At 40.2% G+C, this 19,101-nt stretch overlaps 1 protein-coding gene across 2 annotated transcripts in view; it reads right to left on the reverse strand.

Moving 5' to 3' along the window:
• The window catches only part of LOC120716558 (1-phosphatidylinositol 4,5-bisphosphate phosphodiesterase gamma-1-like), a 41,256-nt gene extending 25,228 nt beyond the window's left edge, over window positions 1-16,028 (reverse strand). For both annotated transcript variants that reach the window (XM_040004097.1, XM_040004096.1), the window contains exons 1-3: window positions 14,775-16,028; window positions 3,282-3,431; window positions 2,382-2,475 (exon numbers count right to left, since the gene is read on the reverse strand). In XM_040004097.1, the coding sequence (XP_039860031.1) occupies window positions 2,382-2,475; window positions 3,282-3,431; window positions 14,775-15,045 (515 nt within the window). In that variant the 5' untranslated portion in view covers window positions 15,046-16,028. The remainder of the gene's footprint in view (window positions 1-2,381; window positions 2,476-3,281; window positions 3,432-14,774) is intronic.
• Between the last annotated feature and the right edge of the window lie 3,073 nt (window positions 16,029-19,101).

The raw sequence follows: 19,101 nt of genomic DNA on the forward strand, positions 1-19,101 counted from the left end.
GATAAAACAGGGATGGAAGTTTCAGCAGGACAATGATCCCAAACACACAGCCAAGAAAACTCTCAATTTATTTCAGACAAAGAAAATAAAGCAGCTAGACTGACCCAGCCAATCACCTGACCTGAATCCAATTGCAACCTCATAGAAAAACAGAAGCCTCAGGATTTGAAGACTCTTTGTGTAGACCAAAATCACATACACACATATGTGTGTCTTATTTTGCCTTCCACACATTGTATTTCCAAAAAGCCCTAAGTTATACATTGCTACTCATTAATAATGGATAGTGGCTGCTGTGCATTTGCCCCTCTCTCTTGCTGTCCACTACAACAAGAATTGAAATTGAATTGAAAATGATTGCCAAATGATGTGAATGTATAGGTAACGTGAGACGCAGAGACATTGCAGGTGAGGCACTGAAAAGCCTTTTTTTTTTAGTTCTGGGGAAGAGAGCGGGAGGGGGTGTATGATTTTCCTGTTCATTTTGTTTAGTTTTTGTTCAACAGTTTCCTGTTTTTTCCCAGAGAAAAGGAGAATTTCCTGTTGTTACTGCACTGATTATCTTCACCCCTATTTAAGTCAAATTCAACGTAGATCTTTTTTTCATTGTTAATAATCGATAAAAAATGTGGGCTATGGGGCTTGACCCGTTGGGCTGTTGAAGTGGGGCATGCCAGAAAAAGTTTAAGAGTTCATGTTTAGATTTTGACTAAAGAAAAGCTACTTGTTAACCTATAGCTTCTGCTGAACCCAGCTGGCCAGTCTATGTAGGTTCCTGTGGGCAACTTTACAGCATTTAAAAGCATGTTTACAGCCTTCTTTAGAAAGCTTCCCTCTTCATAATAACTCTGAGTGGGGCTAACTTCTTTTTAACTGATCAATCTGAATAAATGAGTTATAGATAATCAACCAGCCAAACTCCTTTTCAGGGAAAGGAAAGAGAGCATACTTGCTCCTTTATTGACTTCGTACACATCCATCACATCGAACTGACATCATTGACATCAACTGGAGTGAAATCAGAAAGCCAGAAAAAAAACTCTTAATAGGTTGTCATGTAAATAGTACTAACACAAGAGACTACAAGTTAAGTTTCCTACACATATAATCTTATATTAACACAATAAGCAGGTTAGAACTTCTATTACTGGTTTGTCACAAAAAACACTATAATCAGTTCCCAAAGAACTGATGGAACTCACATCCTTTGCTTTCCAAAGGATTGTTTTGATGAATGGTCTCAAAGGTGCAGCCATGCTTTCCCCACTATTCTCTGAACCTCCAGCTTCCTGTTTATTTAAATGTCAAAATAAAAGCTTCACAAACTTCTGACATTTAATAAAACATCCTGTACAGTAATACTTAATAAGTAAGTAAGTAAAATTTTATTTATATAGCACATTTCTAGATAAAAGATCACAAAGTGCTTCACAAGCTATAAAACAAAAACAGACAAAAGTTAACAAAATGCAATTCTAAAAAGATGTGTTTTTAGTTGTTACTTACTTACTGTCTCTTTAACACACCGAATAAAATCAGGACACTCGACATATTTCTATGTAAAGCAAAGCTGCAGAGTGCCTATATCACCATACTGCAGCAATTGGATCACTATTTGTGGAGGAATTTCTAACTTTCAGTTTCAGATCTATGAGGTTCTAGCTAGACCCTGGATGTAAGTAGTTAATGTGAATTTGTGAGAACAGCACCCCCAAGGCTGGAGACGGAGCAATACTGGAAGAGCTTATGGGAGAAGGACGCAACCCTTAACGGCAATGCTCAGGGGCTAGTGGATCTAAGAGCAGACCACAGCAACCTCCCTAAACAGGGTCCAGTAACCATCACAGTGGCAGAAAGGGTCTCCAGTATGAAGAATTGGACAGTACCAGGCCCCGACATGGTTCACACCTACTGGTTGAAGAAGCTGACTGCACTCCACAAGCTTCTGGCAGTACTAATGAACCAGCTGCTAGTCGACGAGAGACACACTCGGAATGGCTAACCGAAGGCTGGACAGTCCTGATCCTCAAGATCCCCCAGACCGGACCGGTCCCTTCCGGTGGTCTATATATGTGTAAGTATATGATTATTGTCTTCTACTCTTATTATTACTCATAATACAGATTTTCATCCAGAGTTTCTTCTGATGTTTGCCACAGGTTTCTTGTGATACTTGTCATTCTGGTACAAAGCTACACTGATGTGATCAGAAGACCAACTGTAATAAATCTGAGAGTCTCTTTGTCGTTCCTCTACCTTCCCAGCACAAACTGCCCTTTAAGATGATGGACAGGAATGATTTGTGTGTTGATATAGGAGCATATCCATTTGTGTATATGAAGCCTCAGGTTTACAGCTCTCTCAAACACAAACACACAAACCTGTCAATCTGTTGTGGTGCCGGTGCCCTCTGCGTGTCCATCATTAGCCAGTTGAGTCCAGTGATCCACATGTTGACTTCCTCTTCACTGAAGGCTACAAACACAAATTCACAGAGCAAGCAAAAGAATGTTTTTAGGGCAACAATTGTCCTGCTAAAACTGAATTGTAGGTATTTTAAATTTTGTAGTTTTATTGTTGTCTTGAATTCCTCCAGAAATAAAAGACCATACCCAACAGTAAAATGATTCTCATAATCTCTGTAAAGAGTTGTTAGTGGCATCTCTGTATCAAAAACTATTAAAAACACACACTAACAAATAAGAGTTCATTTTCCCCATAGTTGTTATTTTGAAGATTTACACCTTCACTTGGAAACCAGTAGTTTTAAACCCACGTAGGTTCCAGGTTTACTCATTATAACTGAGGTCTGTACGATTCATTGTAAAGTAACAGTGCAATATAAAACACGGTTGTTTTATTTGTTGTTGAAAATCAAATTTTAAGATGTGATTTTAAGTTGATTACATAACTAAGCTTTGCTTATATGGTTACTGGGCAAATGATGACACTGTAGGCTATGACAGTGAACACCAGGGGCCCACCAACATATGTTTGCAGTAGAGCCTTAACATCATGATAGAGAAACCAAGCACATTGTTAGATTGTGTCAAAATGTGGCATTTTGACAGTAATTAAATAAACAGCAGTGCTAAACTGATTGTTTAAGATGAACAAAGTTGAGAAAATGAGTAACAGAAAATATGTTATGTGATGTGATGCGAGTTCTAGTTGAGCAGCAGACATGACTGTGAGAAAAACCAAACAGTAGCTGTGAAAACACTTTGGGAATCATCAGTACACATACACAGACAGTAGCTTATATACACACACACACTGACCAGCTACACTGAGGGTCCGGAGGCGAAACTCCAGGCCGTACAGCACTATAAAGCAGTGGGTGGAGTCCAGCTTACGAGCCTCCTCAGGGTAGCGCTCAAAATCACGGGAGCCCTTCCCCAACCGCAGCTCCCGGATCTCCCGTATGTCGACTGTAGGAGGGAGAGAGAGAGGAAGGAAGGATTGTGTTGCATGAATGCAAATATGCACAACCATAAATCACACTTTGGCACGTTGTTCATTTCACTGCCAAACACACAGAAATCTGCTGCTGAAGAGCTGAACAAATACTCAGTGTTTGTGTGTGAGAGCCCAAAAACACACACTAACATTTCTGCTGACTGCAGAATGTCTGCAAACACACCGATGTTTACGCTTTCCTTCCACATTATTAAAGGAAAAGATTCTCTAATGTATTTTTAATTTGAGACTCTAGTAATTTTGCATTATTAACAGTGCGAGATTATACTTTCAGTCTCCCTTCTGATTGGCTTCTCCTTGGAAAAAGAAGTTTTGAATAACAGGTGGGTGGGGCTTCTGTACTCACAGCCAGAGCTGTGTGCCTGAGATGACCATATTAGGTCTATCTGCTCTCAATGACATCACAGAGCAAAGAAAAGAAAGAAAAATGTCTCAAATTGCGAGTTTAGAGCTAAACTTTTGGGTCATGGGAATTACTTAGAAATATTCTGAACTCACTGAAACAGAAAAATAGATTAGGCCCCTTTTTATAATCATGGCTTTAAGCCACTAAATTTACTTAATTTCGTTTATTAACTTAATTAAAATGTACTGAGGATGCTCAACGACATTTCAAGAGTCCAGGGTGTACTCTGTTTCTCCCCTTATGACAGCTGGGATAGGTCTCGGTCTTAAGCATCTGGACAAAAAAATATTCGGCCTGCTATAAAAACCAATTTGTACCTTTAGTCTCTGTGCAAGTAGCCAGGCGGTGACCATGAACACAACATAAATAGAGATAAACTTTGGTTAGAATTACAAAACCAAACATGAGAAAACTTTACTTTGGTTCTGATGGTTGGAACTTCTTCTGGGATTCTGAAGCAAATTGTGAACATGCCTGTTCAATGTCAGGGTAAGCACACAGTCCGAAACTATTCTGTGACTAAGACTGCAGTGCATATTGTAGGCACTGCAGTCTTCTTTCATAACATAAAGTTATTATAAATAAGTAATTTTTATTTCTCAAAATATAGCACGTCAAGCAGTTTTGTTTATTTGATGAAGATTTACATGCAATCTAACCGTTGGCTTATTTCCTGTGTCATATAAAGGCTTTCATAGATGTAATGCACACTTGTGGCTCAGTCAGTGAAAGCTCCACTGGCAGGCTTATGGAGTCGGGTGACAGACCGCCGAATATGATGTAAACTCCGGCCTCTGCTTTGACACTGGCAGCAGTCGACACACCCACAAAGAAAACCCCAGCTTACTGACATAGCAGATGTCTTGTGCAAACACACATAAACATAGGCTCAAAAATGCTCTGCCATTCACAGACCACAGAAAGACCCACTGTAGCACACACACACTTGAACTGAATGTGACTTTTATAAGCCTGGATGTGATTTTTCCACCACAGAGAAGCTTCTTCCGAATAAAAACAGGAATCAAGCAGAAGCCCAACAGCTTTTTTCCCATTGGCATAAAAAAAATCCCACCAGGAAAAAGCTATCTTTCCAAAATGTACACTGCAGGGGATACACAACAGGGAACACACAGCAGGGGAAAGAACAGTGTTCCGGGTCTTTATCAAGCCAAGGCCATCCTCAGCAGGTTGTAAATAATCTGGAATCAAACAGAAATCGGGTTCCTATCTGAGCCTCCTGCATGTGGAGATGACATGGAGCACGTTTGGCATGAGATTAAGAGAAAGCCATTTTCCTCAGATGGAAATGTGGCCGTACTTCATTGAGATGGGGTCCAGCACTGGAAGCAGCAATTTCTTAACCAGAGAAGACCTGCTTGGTTTCAGTACATGGAAATAATAACTTTATAAGATGTAAAAAAAAAACACCATTATAAACATAAATGATTCACACATACATTAGCTTAAAAAATATCCCTTTGATTGTCTCAAAGTGAAAATCATGGTGAAATTTAAAACAAGATCCAGGTTATTCGTACTTGGAAATACTAACCTGGTGTTGCACTCAAACTAAACCAAGAGGAAACACAGCTAATGTTTGCTTGGTAACTCTTAATAGCGGTCTTCATGATCATATACAGTCATGTGTAAAAGAAAGTCTTCACACGAATGAGGACCAAGAAAAACCTCTAAAAGCACATAGAGCAGAGCTTAAGGTTTCAAAGGTACATCTGAACAAACAACAAGACTTCCTACAAGAAAAGAGACAAAAGTGGAAATGTTTGGCCATAATGCACATAATGCACAAAGCATACCAGCGCAAACACCTCATACCAACTATCAAGCACAGTGGGGGGTTGGGGGGAGTGGACTTGTTTTGCAGCCACAGGACCTGGACACCTTACCTTGATGCCTTGAATCAACTATAAACCCCTTTGTATACCAAAGAGTCAAATGTCTGACAGCTGAAAGTTGTCTGAAACTGGGTTCAATTCAATACAATCTTATTTATACAGCGCCAAATCAAAAAAACAGCCACCTCGAGGCACTTTATATCGTAAGGTAGACCCTAAAATAATACATACAGAGAGAACCCCAACAATCATATGACCCCCTATGAGCAAGCACTTTGGCGACAGTGGGAAGGAAAAACTCCCTTTTAACAGGAAGAAACCTCCAACAGAACTAAGCTCAGGGAGGGGCGGCCATCTGCTGGGGAGAGAGAAGACAGATAGATGTCATGCAACAGGACAGTGATCCCAAACACAGCAGCAAGCCTGCAACAGACTGGCTAAAAAAGAAAAGACCTAGTCAGAGCCCAACACCAAAAACTTTCACTTTTTTAAGTCTAATTTTATTTTTGTTTGTCTGATGCATCATAAAACTCCTTTTTAGGCCATGGCCTTTTTTATATCCCTCAAGCTAGACATGTAAAAAACAAAAATGCCTCACTATATGCATCAGTCATGAAGCTATACAAAGTGCTTCACAGTCTAAGCTGAGTCACTTTCTTCCCAAACTAATTTTAGAAATACCTCAAAAACCTCCTATTTGTTTTCCTCTGCTCGCTCTCGTTATTATTTCCTGCCATTTCGTTTGGACTCCGGACAATAAGGCAAACAGGCGCTCAGCTCACCAAACGTCACACTTCGCTCACCATGACTATGGCAGCACACACCCAGCCTTTCCCACTCCGCAGTATGCAGAGACTGATAAATACCACACATATTACGGTCTTTAATCCGGGTCTAAGCTGTAAACATAGCTGTGATAAAGACACACAGACTCTGCAATCTAAAGTAAAGTTTAAAGAATAAGTAGGGAGACGTATCCACAGGGCCAATTGCACATTTAGCATGTAAGAGTGTGAGGTAATGTCAGAAGCCTCACAGAAAGAATATACAAGGTAAACCTCCATCACAAAAAGAGATATAATCAGTTGTTTTATCATGAGAGCAGCTTATGAACTTCTCTGGTTTGCTGTCAATACTCAGTGCTAGACGGACACTGGCTGTAGAAACTCTCCTAAAAGCCATTTTGTGCATAGCTGACCTAAAACCACACACCACTGATAGCTGCGGTGGACTTCCAGTGAAACAAATTTCTTCTGGTGCAGCTAGTAACAGCATTTCCTGCCAGTTGGAACAAATAGTTTATGGCAGCTCAAAGAATTTGAATTGAAGGGAGGGAGGTGTTCAGGTTAGACAAGGACTAAATAATGAACAGTTAGAAGGACTCGTCATTGAAAAGCTTGATATGACATAACTGTAACATGGTCTAATAGTATTATTGCTGCGCAAAACTTCTAAGCTTTCATTATCGAAGAACTCAGCTGACATCCAAACATAGATGTATAGCCCAGCTAGACAAGGCAAAATGAAGTTAAATTTAATGGAGATTACAAATTTGGAATTTAAATATTTAAAAAATAATCAAAAAATCCCACTTTAATACATATTATGACTTATGGAAGCTGTCATTACCGTGCATGAGCAATGCACTCTGGGTCGACGATGTGAACCTCTTGCACTTGCTGTAGTTATATAAAAAGCATCAAAAATGCCACGTTGCCCCATTTCTGGCTCTGATTTCCATTTTCTACTGTAATTCACAGATGTTTACTGTTAATAAGAAGAGCAGAAAGGAGTGGGAAAGGCTGTGGATGAAGACAACTTCTAAAAGTTACAGCAGCTTTCTTCAGGCACTTCAAATACATGTAAACTGGTCATCAGAGGTGGACTGATACTGTGGCCTCTAATGGACAAACTATGCAACACGACTAAAGGATATTTCTCTTCTCTCTTCTTTACTTTTTAGTTTTCATTTAGTTATAAATGTAGATACTGAAAGACTGCCAAACAGCTTATAACAGACAATAATTTAGGCCCATGTATAAATAGGTAGGGCTCTTCAGACGCTTTTCTTTCCAAGTTCCTTAGACCTGGATGACTGAGAACCTTCACAGACATAGGGCTCTACTGGTAATTATGTTGCATCTTCAGGAAGAGACACGCGTGGTAGCCAAGCAGGGAGCGATGGAGAGCCTGAAGCCAACCAACACTGTGCTCCAGGACTGGTGAGGTGAAACACCTCTGGTGATCTGTACACAAAGGCACCTACCGCTGCTAATAGGCAGGTTCACTTGTCAAAAACTTTACACCTTTTACTTCTTTTAGACAATCTTGTCAACCAAATAATGTAGTTGAACTAAATTTTGAGTTGGCTCTGAAGGAGGGGAGAAAGTGCATTGCTGTAAAGGAAAATGTTCATGCTAGACAAGAGAAAATGACAGCTTGATAGTAAAAATGAATACAAAAATGCAATTTATCCAATTTTTAGTGCTGTCAGCATTAATCTCGTTAAAATGACGTTAACGCCATAACCACATTAACACGGCAAATCTCTGTTAGCGAGTTAGCGTGGGTCGTCCCGTGCGTGGGACTGCACGGCGTCAACGCATTAGAGCGGTTAGCTTGTTACCGCGTTAGCGCCGTACAGCCCCATGAAGATTAACGCTGATAGCACTACTTTTTTTTTTCATAAATACTAAAAGACAAAATCATACCTAAAATTTATATTCGATTAACTGTTAAGCACTGAATAATGCCTGGCTCTATCCTTGTTTTTCACTCTAATGGAGACAATAAATTAGAAGGAAAACATTTACTGAGGTCACAGATCAAATAACAAAGGAGAAGTTTTTCCACATACTTACAAACTTCTTTTAGTGACCACAGGAGTTGCCCCCTGCTGGCCATTATAAAGGATGCAGACTTCATTTTTCAGATTCTGAAGCTACTTTTCTATACTCTGTATGGTCCCAGCTTAATGGAGCTAAAGAAAAAATTTAAAGATGGGAGGACAATCGACACCGCTGAGAGCAATCTCATATTTTTCAGCATAGTGATCTTACATATGCACATTTCAGATAAACTGACTCTGGCTAACCCTAATCAAGAACAAAATTCTTCCTTGTTGATTCAAATCACTCTGAGTATCTCAAACATCCAACTCCTCATTTGTGGACCATGTCTCTGCTTCCTGTAGATGACGCTGGGCCTTTTGTTTTCGGCCCTTCAATCTGAGGCAGGAAGTGAGACACTCCTTGATAACCCCATACTTCCTTTGCCTCAAGACTTAATACCTCCACTGTTTGCCAAAGTGCTCATCTCAGACAAAAAACACTGAATCCAAGCATGGAGGTGTGTACATAGCTGAGCAAACAGTAGGAAAAAAAAAAAAAAAAACAAAGGAAAGAAAAGCAGGAGAGAAGGGGAAGGTCATGATGGTCTAAGTGTGAGATAAATGAGCTTGTAACTGCAAAAAGAAAGTGAAAGAAAGCAGAGTGAGAAAATAATGTGGGAGGTCAGAGAAAATCTGGAAATGAGAAGGGTGTTTAGGTGAATGCGTGGGGGCAGGAAAATGAGAAAGGACAGCTGGGGGAAGAAAATGGAGAGGCGAGAGGAGGAGGGATAAACATGGGTGGCTGAGAGTAAGAGCTGTGGGAGCTAAAGTCAAAGAGAGACCTGCTGAATTCCTAGAATCTACTGATGAGTTTGTCCAGTGGGAGGTTTTTTGTGTTTTTGTGTAAACGGGGTGTTTTTGTTTTTACCATTGTGGGAATGTGTAGACTTGGACAGAGTAGGTGTTCTCTGTGATTTTGTACATGCTCACACTTGAATGTTTTTCCCTTCATTAGCCAAGGTGCTGTTTTTTGCTAGGTTTACAATTAAGGTTAAATCAGCCTCTGAGCGTTCAGAGAAAGATTGGCAGAGGAGAGTTCAGAAGAGAGGAGGGGAAACTACAGATAACTAAACAGTATTAATAAATTCTTCATTATTCACCTACTGGACATCATCTGCAGAGCAAGTGACAACATCTGATTGTGAAAAATGAGATGCAGAGAAGTCCAGAAACCATCTTTTACTTACAGTCTGTGGTTCTAACAACTGTTGACTTGCCCAACCCCTTAAATGACTGCTAGCTTAAGAAATGCTTACTGATACTGAACTGTTTGTTGTTGAAACAGAGGGCCGAGATGGCACACATGAACTTTGCTACAGTTTGAATATCACAGCTCAACAATTTAAAAGACAAAAAAGGAAGGTCATCTAAAAACTATATAGGCTAGCTTTTCTGTGTTCTCCCAGCTTCTGTGCTGTATGTTTTAGCTTTTCATTGTGAATGTGTTCATGAAATAGTTCGTGAAAACTTTTAATGTTTTGTGTTGTTAGATGTGAAAAAAAGATTTTTTATTTATGTTCCGGGAATTCCTTTTTACTTTTGTTTACTTGAAGGCAATTTGCCTTCAGACCCCAATTTACAGATTTGTGTCCATGGGCACAAACTTAAGTTGCTTTTAAAAGGTGAAAGAGTCCACATTTGAAGGCTGAAGAGACTGGCAGTGGGGCCAATAATTTCATTCTGCTGCTCACACAACAGACAATGATCGAAACCCTCACAAAGCAAATAACACAATATATCTTATTATTAAGCCATTCGTAAGCCAAATTACACAATGACTTTAATAAAAATCAGTGGCAACAGATCCTGTAGTGAATCCTAATTTCAAATGTATGTCATGGTTTAGGGCTGCTTTTCAAGGAAAATGTCTGATTGACGGCAGCCTCATTTTTCAGCATGACAATGACCCCAAACACATCCAGTAAAAGCATACTTAGATACAAAAACACAATGAAATATTATCGGTCGTGGACTGGCCTCCCCAGAATCCAGACCTGAACTTTATTGAAGTGGTGTGGGATCATCTTGACAAATAACAGAACAAAGGGCAGCCACCATCCAAAGAAGAGCTTAAGAAGCTTGGAGTGCTACTCATGAAGAATACTTATCGAAATTACAAGGAGGCTGTTCTGAACCACTCTCTTGTTGTCTTATAGATTATATATCCATTTATGTTTGGATAGCTTTCAATAAATCGCTGCACCAATTTCCAATTTTTCACAGAAATTCAGTTGTCTCAAGACTTACAGAATACTGTATATATATATATATATATTTGTATATATGACCTACTTGGTTTGGTTTAAAAAAAATCATGGCTTGGATCAAAATACAACACCTGACACCTATTTTAAACCTCAGTTTTCTTGGTTGTCAGGGTGATGCATCGCCTCTGAAGAGTTGCTGGAGTTAAAATAACACATGGCAGACAGAAGGAAACTCTATCATGCCAGTTGTGAATACCATAAGTTTTCTCAGTACTAACAGAATCTGTAACAAATCCACCCCCGGGCAACAAAATCCAGGACGCAGACAATAGCGTCCACACCCCAGACAGGACGAATCAACAGCCCAACAACAGCCGCCTGCTTTAAGTTTACCACTGCCACTTCACTCCACTCCAATAGGCTGTCTCAGTCGTCTAAGCCCACAACCCGCCAGTCAGTCAGTCAGGAGGTTGGGCAGCCGGCAGAAAAGCTAAAGCTGGCCAAAGATCCACGCCGCAGCAGCATGTGTGCTAAGAGTGACAGGCAGGCTGACTTGGAGGAAACAGAGGTCACAGGGTCATGATCTGTCTGTCCTCTGAGGGCCCTGTCACAGTGTCGGGACGGGAGACACTCCGACACTGTGGGGAACAGCCTGCCACAGCAAAATGTCATTTTACAGCAACGCTTAGAACGAAAACCCCAGAAACCTGTTTTTTCAAAGGATCAGTTAACTATATATTGTTTTTGCTCCAAGCTTAAGCAGCATCCAGATCTCAGAGCTTTTTGCATCACCAGCAAAACAATGCCTTTTTCCTGAGCTTTCAACCACATCAGGTCTGGTTTTCATCCAGTGACTACAGAGGGAATCTCATAGCTCAAAACCCCCGAAAAAGGAAAGCTACTGAGCCATGAGTTCCATGAGAAATCAAACTTTAAAGCTCTAAAACACTCTTAAAATTGTTAAATACAAAACCTTTATAAGGAATCTGAATTAGAGCGTAAAACTGGACAAATTTAGTTTTAAATCAGAAGAAACTTGATTAAACAGTTGGCTAAGCCTTCAAAGTCAGCTTTTCCTACATTTACTTTGAAGTTGGTTTTATTTTAGGCTGTCAAAGTTTCTTTGCCCACAAGCGCACTGTGGAGAAAGAAAGTGCTGTACACACAAACACACACGGTGTGCATAAATATTTGTGTCATTTGGTTTGTAAAACCTCACTTTCTTTATCCATAGTGCACTTATGGACAAAGAAACTGAGACTGGCTAACAGAAAAGCAACAAAATGTGTAATTTTTGTACATTTGCACTGTCTCAGTATAAGGCCTCACTGGGCACTTGACTGTATTTTTATCCTTTATCCTGCTGCCATAACAGATAAAAATTAACAGTAAACTGTATCTTAAAGGGTCACAGCTGGTATGCTGTATTTAAAAAAATGGATGGATGGATGGATTTAAAAGATGTAACCGCTTGAAGGTGGTGTTTTCAAGAAGTGGATTTCACACTGTTTAGGACATTAAAGCAGAGTGTGGTTTAGGACAGGTCTCTATTGACAATGGCACCTGCAAAAATCCTCAGCTTGAGGCTTTAAAAAACTTTGCAGCCCAGTGACCAACATCAAGGTGTCCATATCCATCTTTTACATACAGTCTATAGTTGGTAATCACCTCTTAAAAGCGTGAACACAGAGCTGAGGAAGCAGACTGTGGTGTCCTGTTTCTTTGCTTGTCAGCATATTTCACTGACACCTAATCGTTGGCTGATACTTCAACATCTTCTGATACAGAATCTGTGCATGTGATTTGTGGAAAACAGCGCCATCATACCCTGTATGAATGTGTTATTCTCAATAGTTAAAAGATTTCTGAGCACAAATATTTAAAATCAATCAAACCTCTGCTATAGAGAAATACACCCAATTATTGTTATTTTGCATTTTTATAAAGCTTCTTCATAACTATGTAATCACTGTATGTATCTGGATATTTGTTTGTTGTATATATTCTTTTTTAATAATAGACATAGATTCTCTTTTTTTCAATAAAGAGAATTCTCTGTATGCCTGCAACCCTTATTTACAGCAGTGTTGCCAACTATATATCTCTATATCAACTATTTTCTCTAGATTTACCCACTTTTTATAGCCCTACAGCAGCCCCACCTCCCAAAAAAGAAAAAAAAATACACAGTACCACATCACGCAATTATGCCTTGCTTTCAGAACAAGGTATTCTCTTTGTACGGATCAGCAGTGAGCACTCAGACAGAGGCTGTACTGTGTGAGGTGTGTAAAAAATGTTAAGAAGTTCTATGGGATCTATTGTTCTCCTTCATTTAACTCATAAATATAGCGTAAACACAGCCATTAACATTCATTTGTGTGAATGCAAAACTTTGTCACATCCGCAGATTTATCTTTGAGGCTTGATGAGTCTGTGAACATGGGTGTGATGGTTCAAGACAGAAGGCCTTTCTGTGCTGCTGCCTCAACTTCAGGTCATCAAACACATGATCCACTGCCCCTGCTGTTGAGCTCTCATTATTTAATAGCACGATACAGAAATCTTGCATAAGTGCAGCAAGTTAGGGAGCATATGAGCATACACATAAATACACATAATAACTCTTTAACATTTTTATACAGACTACAGTTTGTAATGGGATGATTGTAAATAAAGAAAGGAAACAGGGGTCAGGACATAATTCTGATAAAGTGAATTATATATTGATGGCTAATTAGCCAAGTGCTCATGTTGCCTATGCTAGTTAGCCATGTTAAGCAGATTAACGCCTGGAGAAAACTGAATTGATCATTGCCTTTCATTTCAGCTTTTAATGTAACTGACGTGGGAAAATCTGCTGTCTAGTGTTGGCACTGCATCTATGTGAGACTGTTTCTAACCATTTTTATATGACGCATAATATCTATTTTGAAGATTTTTCAGGTAAAGACTGAACTGGAACATCAGAATATTGGATTTTCTTTAATAACCTTGTCTTGATGAAGTGATGGTGTTTTTTTTTCTAAAAATTCTCATTTACTGCCTTAAAAAAAAGCCAGGTATCAACCTAAACCAGACAGAAAACAGCGAGCAGAGGAGAGAATCAAGCACAATGGTACCAAAACAGCAGTAGAGACTTTCACAATGAGCTGAAAGAGTCCACATAAATAACATCATACTCAGATTTCTAATAATGCGTTACATGCATGGTCAGCAGCTCTGACCATGTGTCAAACTCCAGTCCTCGAAACTTTGAAATGTGTCCCTGCTGCACAAACCTGAATAAAATTAGGTCATTGGAAAGACTTGACTGCATGCCGAGGTGGCAACCCCTAACCCTTGTGCAAGTAAGTTTAAATAAATTTAAGTTTTAACTTCTAAAAGTACTTTTATTGCACCATATTCATGAGCTGCTGTACCATGAATCAAATGGCTGAATTGCCACCTCAGCATGCAGTCAAGTTCCATAGAGTTCTGATAATGACCTACTAATTTTCTCCATGTGTTGCAGCACGGACACATGGAAACGTTTCAGGACTGCGGCCTTCGAGGACTGGAGTTCGACACCTGTGATGTAGAGCAAACCTATACGTTTATGGGATTGGTTCTTCAGGTTGTTTTATATGGAGCGCTGCTGTCTGAATCTGTGGTGTTGTTTCAGAACAGCTCCAAGATGGAAAGGCTCAACCAGGTTGACTCTTTGGTTGACTCAAACACACTTCTGCATGTTATAAATGTGAGACAGATGTTTCCATGGTTTAAACATGCTTGTGTTTTGCGGGCTGGTTTAAACTTGGCAGACACAAACATTGGATTAGCCTTAAAAGCACAATTGTTTCGCTGCTGCTAGTTTAGAAGAACTGTTTGACTTTTCAACATGAATTACTGACTTTAAACATTTCACAGAAATCAATCCCCAATTTTATACTTACTCTCTCCTTCTATTTTGTCTGGGTTTCTGCTCCACACTATCTGCCTCGTGTCCTGCCTTATCTGGAACGTTCTCCTCTCAGGGCGCTGAGACTTTTTCTGATAGAAGATGGTCATCACTGTGCCCATTTCCAGGCTGTGGAGGATGCGGGCACCTGCCTCAGACCAGTCCAGCATCCTGGAGACCATGACTGAACCAGCAGCCCCTGCAACACTACTGGGGGCCTCCTCAGCACAGCCATTGAGGCAGCCACTGAATCTGGCTGCACACATCTTCACTGCATCGCTAAAAGTAAACCTTGCTGGATTACTAATCTGTTGTGATTTCTCGAATAGGGTGCTTATCCTTCAGTCACCAGCTGCAAGCAACAAGGACAGGGGTATTCAACATGTTCAAGCCCACTGGGGTCAGGAGGAAATCTGGTTATGAACTGTGTCAGTTGGGGCAGCCAGAGTGAATAAAACTATTCCCCAATAAAACACAAGCTAAAAGGCATCAGTCAGCAGCTGCACAGCTCAAACACCGACCCGTCTGAGATGTGAACTATCCTCTGGTACTCTGGAGGGGGGAGTGTATTCCTGTCTTATCCTTTCCAGATGCTTCTGGCAGCACACCAGTGAAATCCACTCGGGGTGAGTTCTCATCACCGCCAGACAGCGTGATGATCCGGCTTAAAATCCTGCTTGGACGCCTCGCTGCTCTCGCTGGGCCGGTAAACAAGATGTGGATCCCCTCACCGCTGACTGACGAGAATCAAGTCGGGGCTGGTGACAAAGGCGCTGGGTTATGCAATAACGAGCCGGGCAAATACCCGGAGTGGCGGCGGAGAGGAGGACGGGCAGCGGCGGCCGCTATGTGGCGGCTTCACGGAGACGAAGAGACGCGCGGATGGGAAAGCACGGAGCAGCCGCGACGAGACTCGGGAGCGCTCCCATCTGCCGAAGCATTCTGCTCCCTTCTCCCTCTCTGTTCCTCCTCTCCCAGCTCACAGGATCCACTCACCCGTGGTAGAAAACCCCTTGAGACGGGTGCAAGGCTGTGCCGTTAAACCAGGTCCTCCCTGCTGCTCCTTCCCCAGGATGTCGCTCTCTGTCTCTGGATCTGTGCGTATCCTCAGCTTCAACGCCAGAGGTCTTGAGAGGAAATTAGTGCCAGCAGACCGGAAAAGCTTGATCCGACTTTTTTTTTTTTTTGCCTGCTGTACAGTATCTGAGGGAAGATGAGGGGAGTAGAGGGAGAGTCGCAGGGACAGCCAGAGAAGGGAGAGAAGCCAGAGAACAGAGCGCCCTCTGCCGGCCTCTACAAGATCTGCAGGTGAAAGCGTTTTCTGCAGCGAATGCGCAGTGGACTCAGCGGGTATCTGGGCATGTCAGGAGGTTAAGTGCGGTTCAAATTACAAAGGTCACTGATGTGTCACCCAGTAGCAGTAAATCAAAGGTTTTACGCGACTGGTGAGCTCGCTAGAGGTTGTTCTTTTTGTTTATTTTGTTTTGTTTTTATGTCGTAGCTGAAATTTAGATTTCCAGGACATTATACATATAATCGTTTTAAACTAATACTGTTAATAAGGGATATGGATTATCTGACCAACATGTTTGTAGTGTACAACAGACCATTCAGCAAGTTTGTGCTTTAATTCTGGGGGGTGAAATTGTAGTGGCTTATCAGTCCATTACCTAGCACTAATTAGCCAATATGTCTGCATCTTGCGCTTATTTTATGGATGCACTTTGCAAATTGCGTGTGCTATTTAATATGCCCCCCTTCTTTCCAAATATAGTAATTTATGTCCTTGAAATAAAAAGAATACTGGTTAGAGTCAGAATCTGAGTCTAAAACCAGTTTGTCATTTCCAGCTAGTATATACAGTATTTCTTAACCGCTTCCACTCCCTCCTCTGGGGTATCCCTAAAAAGTCACCCTGAACTCTGTTCAAAATGCTGCTCTGTGGTTTCTTAATGTACCTATTAGAACTAATTTTAGGATTGTATTGATCACTTTTTTCCCCCGCGTCACTGTAGCAATCGGAATTGTCTTCTGAAGTCCAAGGAAAATGCCCAGATTGATTGTGCCAAGTGGACCTTTTGCTATTCTGGTCCACTTGATTGTCATAGTTAATTAGAATTTTGTCAGGATTTTTTTTTATTACTTTTTAAATTTTAATATTGTTATTTTATTTTAAGTCATTACAATCAGAACAGACATAACTGGGGGATGACGAAGAGAAAGAAAAAGGACAGAGAGGTTGGGAGAGAATGAACAGAAGGATAGGGAAAATAGAGAAGAAGAAGTCCAAATATATGTGGACCTAACAGGATAATAAATTGATTCTCATCTTACTGCACAATGCAAAACTTTAGTAACTTTTATTATGTACAGTACTTTGCAGAAGTCTTGAGCCACTAGTTATTTATTTTTCTTATAATAAAAAATACATTCTTCTAACTTTTAAAGTGGTCCCGAGCTTTTTTGTGTGTGGAGATTTTCACTCGTTTTCAGTCGCGTCTATGCACATCGCCACTTTTGTTTTTTAAGTCACTTACCACTGACCTATCAGCCAAGCATTAAAAGCAGTGTATCAGTGTGTTGTCTGCAGGAAACAGAAAACTTAGCAAAGAAACAACTTAAAATTATACCTTTAGACACTTTGTTACTAGCAGCCAGAGGCAAAAAGCACATAATTGGTTCCCATTTCTTTACACAAATACAAAAAACCAAATTGACAAATTGCTAAAGAAAAGACTGTTTGACAGGCATTGAGTCGTATCTTTGCACAAACAAGGTGGGTTTGAATTGCACTTCAGCCAGTGGTGTTGGGGAACTTGTCAAAATTGATTAAGAACACAAAAATAGAAAGTTTTTTATCGTGACAATGATCCCAAAACAGTGTTTTATCCATGACACTATCAATCATGGACTGGCCTCAGCAGAGACCAGACCTCAACATTATTGAAGCAGTGTGGGATCATCTTGGCAGAGAACAGAACAAAAGGCAGCCAACATCCAAAAGAAGAGCTTGAATGTCTTGCAAGAATCCTGGAGAACTATTCCTGAAAACTACTTATAGAGTAAAGGTGGTCATGCCTTACAGACTTTCAAACTATAGAACAGCACAAACTGTTTTTGCCTCATATACTGCATTTCCATATGTTTGGACATTCCAATAAATCACCTATTTCCCATTTTTCCAGCAAAATATAAAGAGATTAGGGATGGCTTAAAAGTAGTGTCGTGGAATTTTGGATAGAGGATTTGTGCCTTGTGATCCCCATAACTAAAGGAATAACTCGCCCACTACTGACCATTATTTCTGCAGTGAAATAGACTAAAGTTCAGTAATGTGCATTAGCAGGACTCCCTGAGGCTGTAAAAGAGTGTGGACTGATCCACCGCTGAGACAGTCAAGGATGATATCACTGCCTCTCTGTTTTTAATCAGCTCCATATGTCCACTGGGTGTATCTCCAGTTCCACTACCACTGGTCAGCAGGCAGCCAATCAGAATTCAAGGGAACTCTTCTCACATGTCCTGCAGCAGCAAGGAAAAGAGGCTTGGGGGGTGGGATGTAGAGAATTGTTGCCAACAGTTTTCAGATTGAAGCAGAGTAAAAAGGAATGGTGAGCATTCAGTTAATCGCCTAAAGGTTAAATTTTACATCTAAACTAAGAGCAGTACCATTACACTCTGTCTCCATCTTTACTCTGCTGCTTCTTTTCAAACTTAAAATGAATCCTGCAAAGAAACCATAAACTGCAAAAAGCAGAAAAACATGTTGAAATGAACTTAAAGTTGTTATCATGGCACATTTAATACTGTTTTAGTGGCATGCGTTTGGTTTGTAGGTAAATGAGAAGAACACTTGGAAACAGCTGCAGTCTTTGATTTTCAGTTTCTTTACCATCACTGGACAGAAACACAGATACTGTCAGAACAGCTGAAAGAAATAAGCTACACGTGAGTCCAAGGACTTATACACAGCTTTAGAACTTTCTTTTTCTGTGTGGATTTAACACAAGCAGCCATTTATCTTTTACTGAGTCCTTCCATTGGATTTGAGAGACTTTAGTTGTGAATAGGTTTTTATTACTAACACATATCACTACGAAACTGGGCTTGTTTATTACTAACATAAATAATATTGTTTTATGTTTACAACTTTTTGTTACATTTCTATGTTTAACTTGAGCATACGTTTTCAAAACAAATGTGAATATTTGATGAAAACCTAATTGTTGTGTCATTTTATTTTCATATTAAGAGCCCAGAAAGAAACACATTAGGTAAAACTGCTCCATAAATCAAGCACTCAATGACAATCAATACACTTG

The sequence above is a fragment of the Simochromis diagramma genome, unplaced genomic scaffold (assembly GCF_900408965.1).
Source record: "Simochromis diagramma unplaced genomic scaffold, fSimDia1.1 OVJJ01000477.1, whole genome shotgun sequence".
In the NCBI taxonomy this organism is placed as follows: Eukaryota; Metazoa; Chordata; class Actinopteri; order Cichliformes; family Cichlidae; genus Simochromis; species Simochromis diagramma.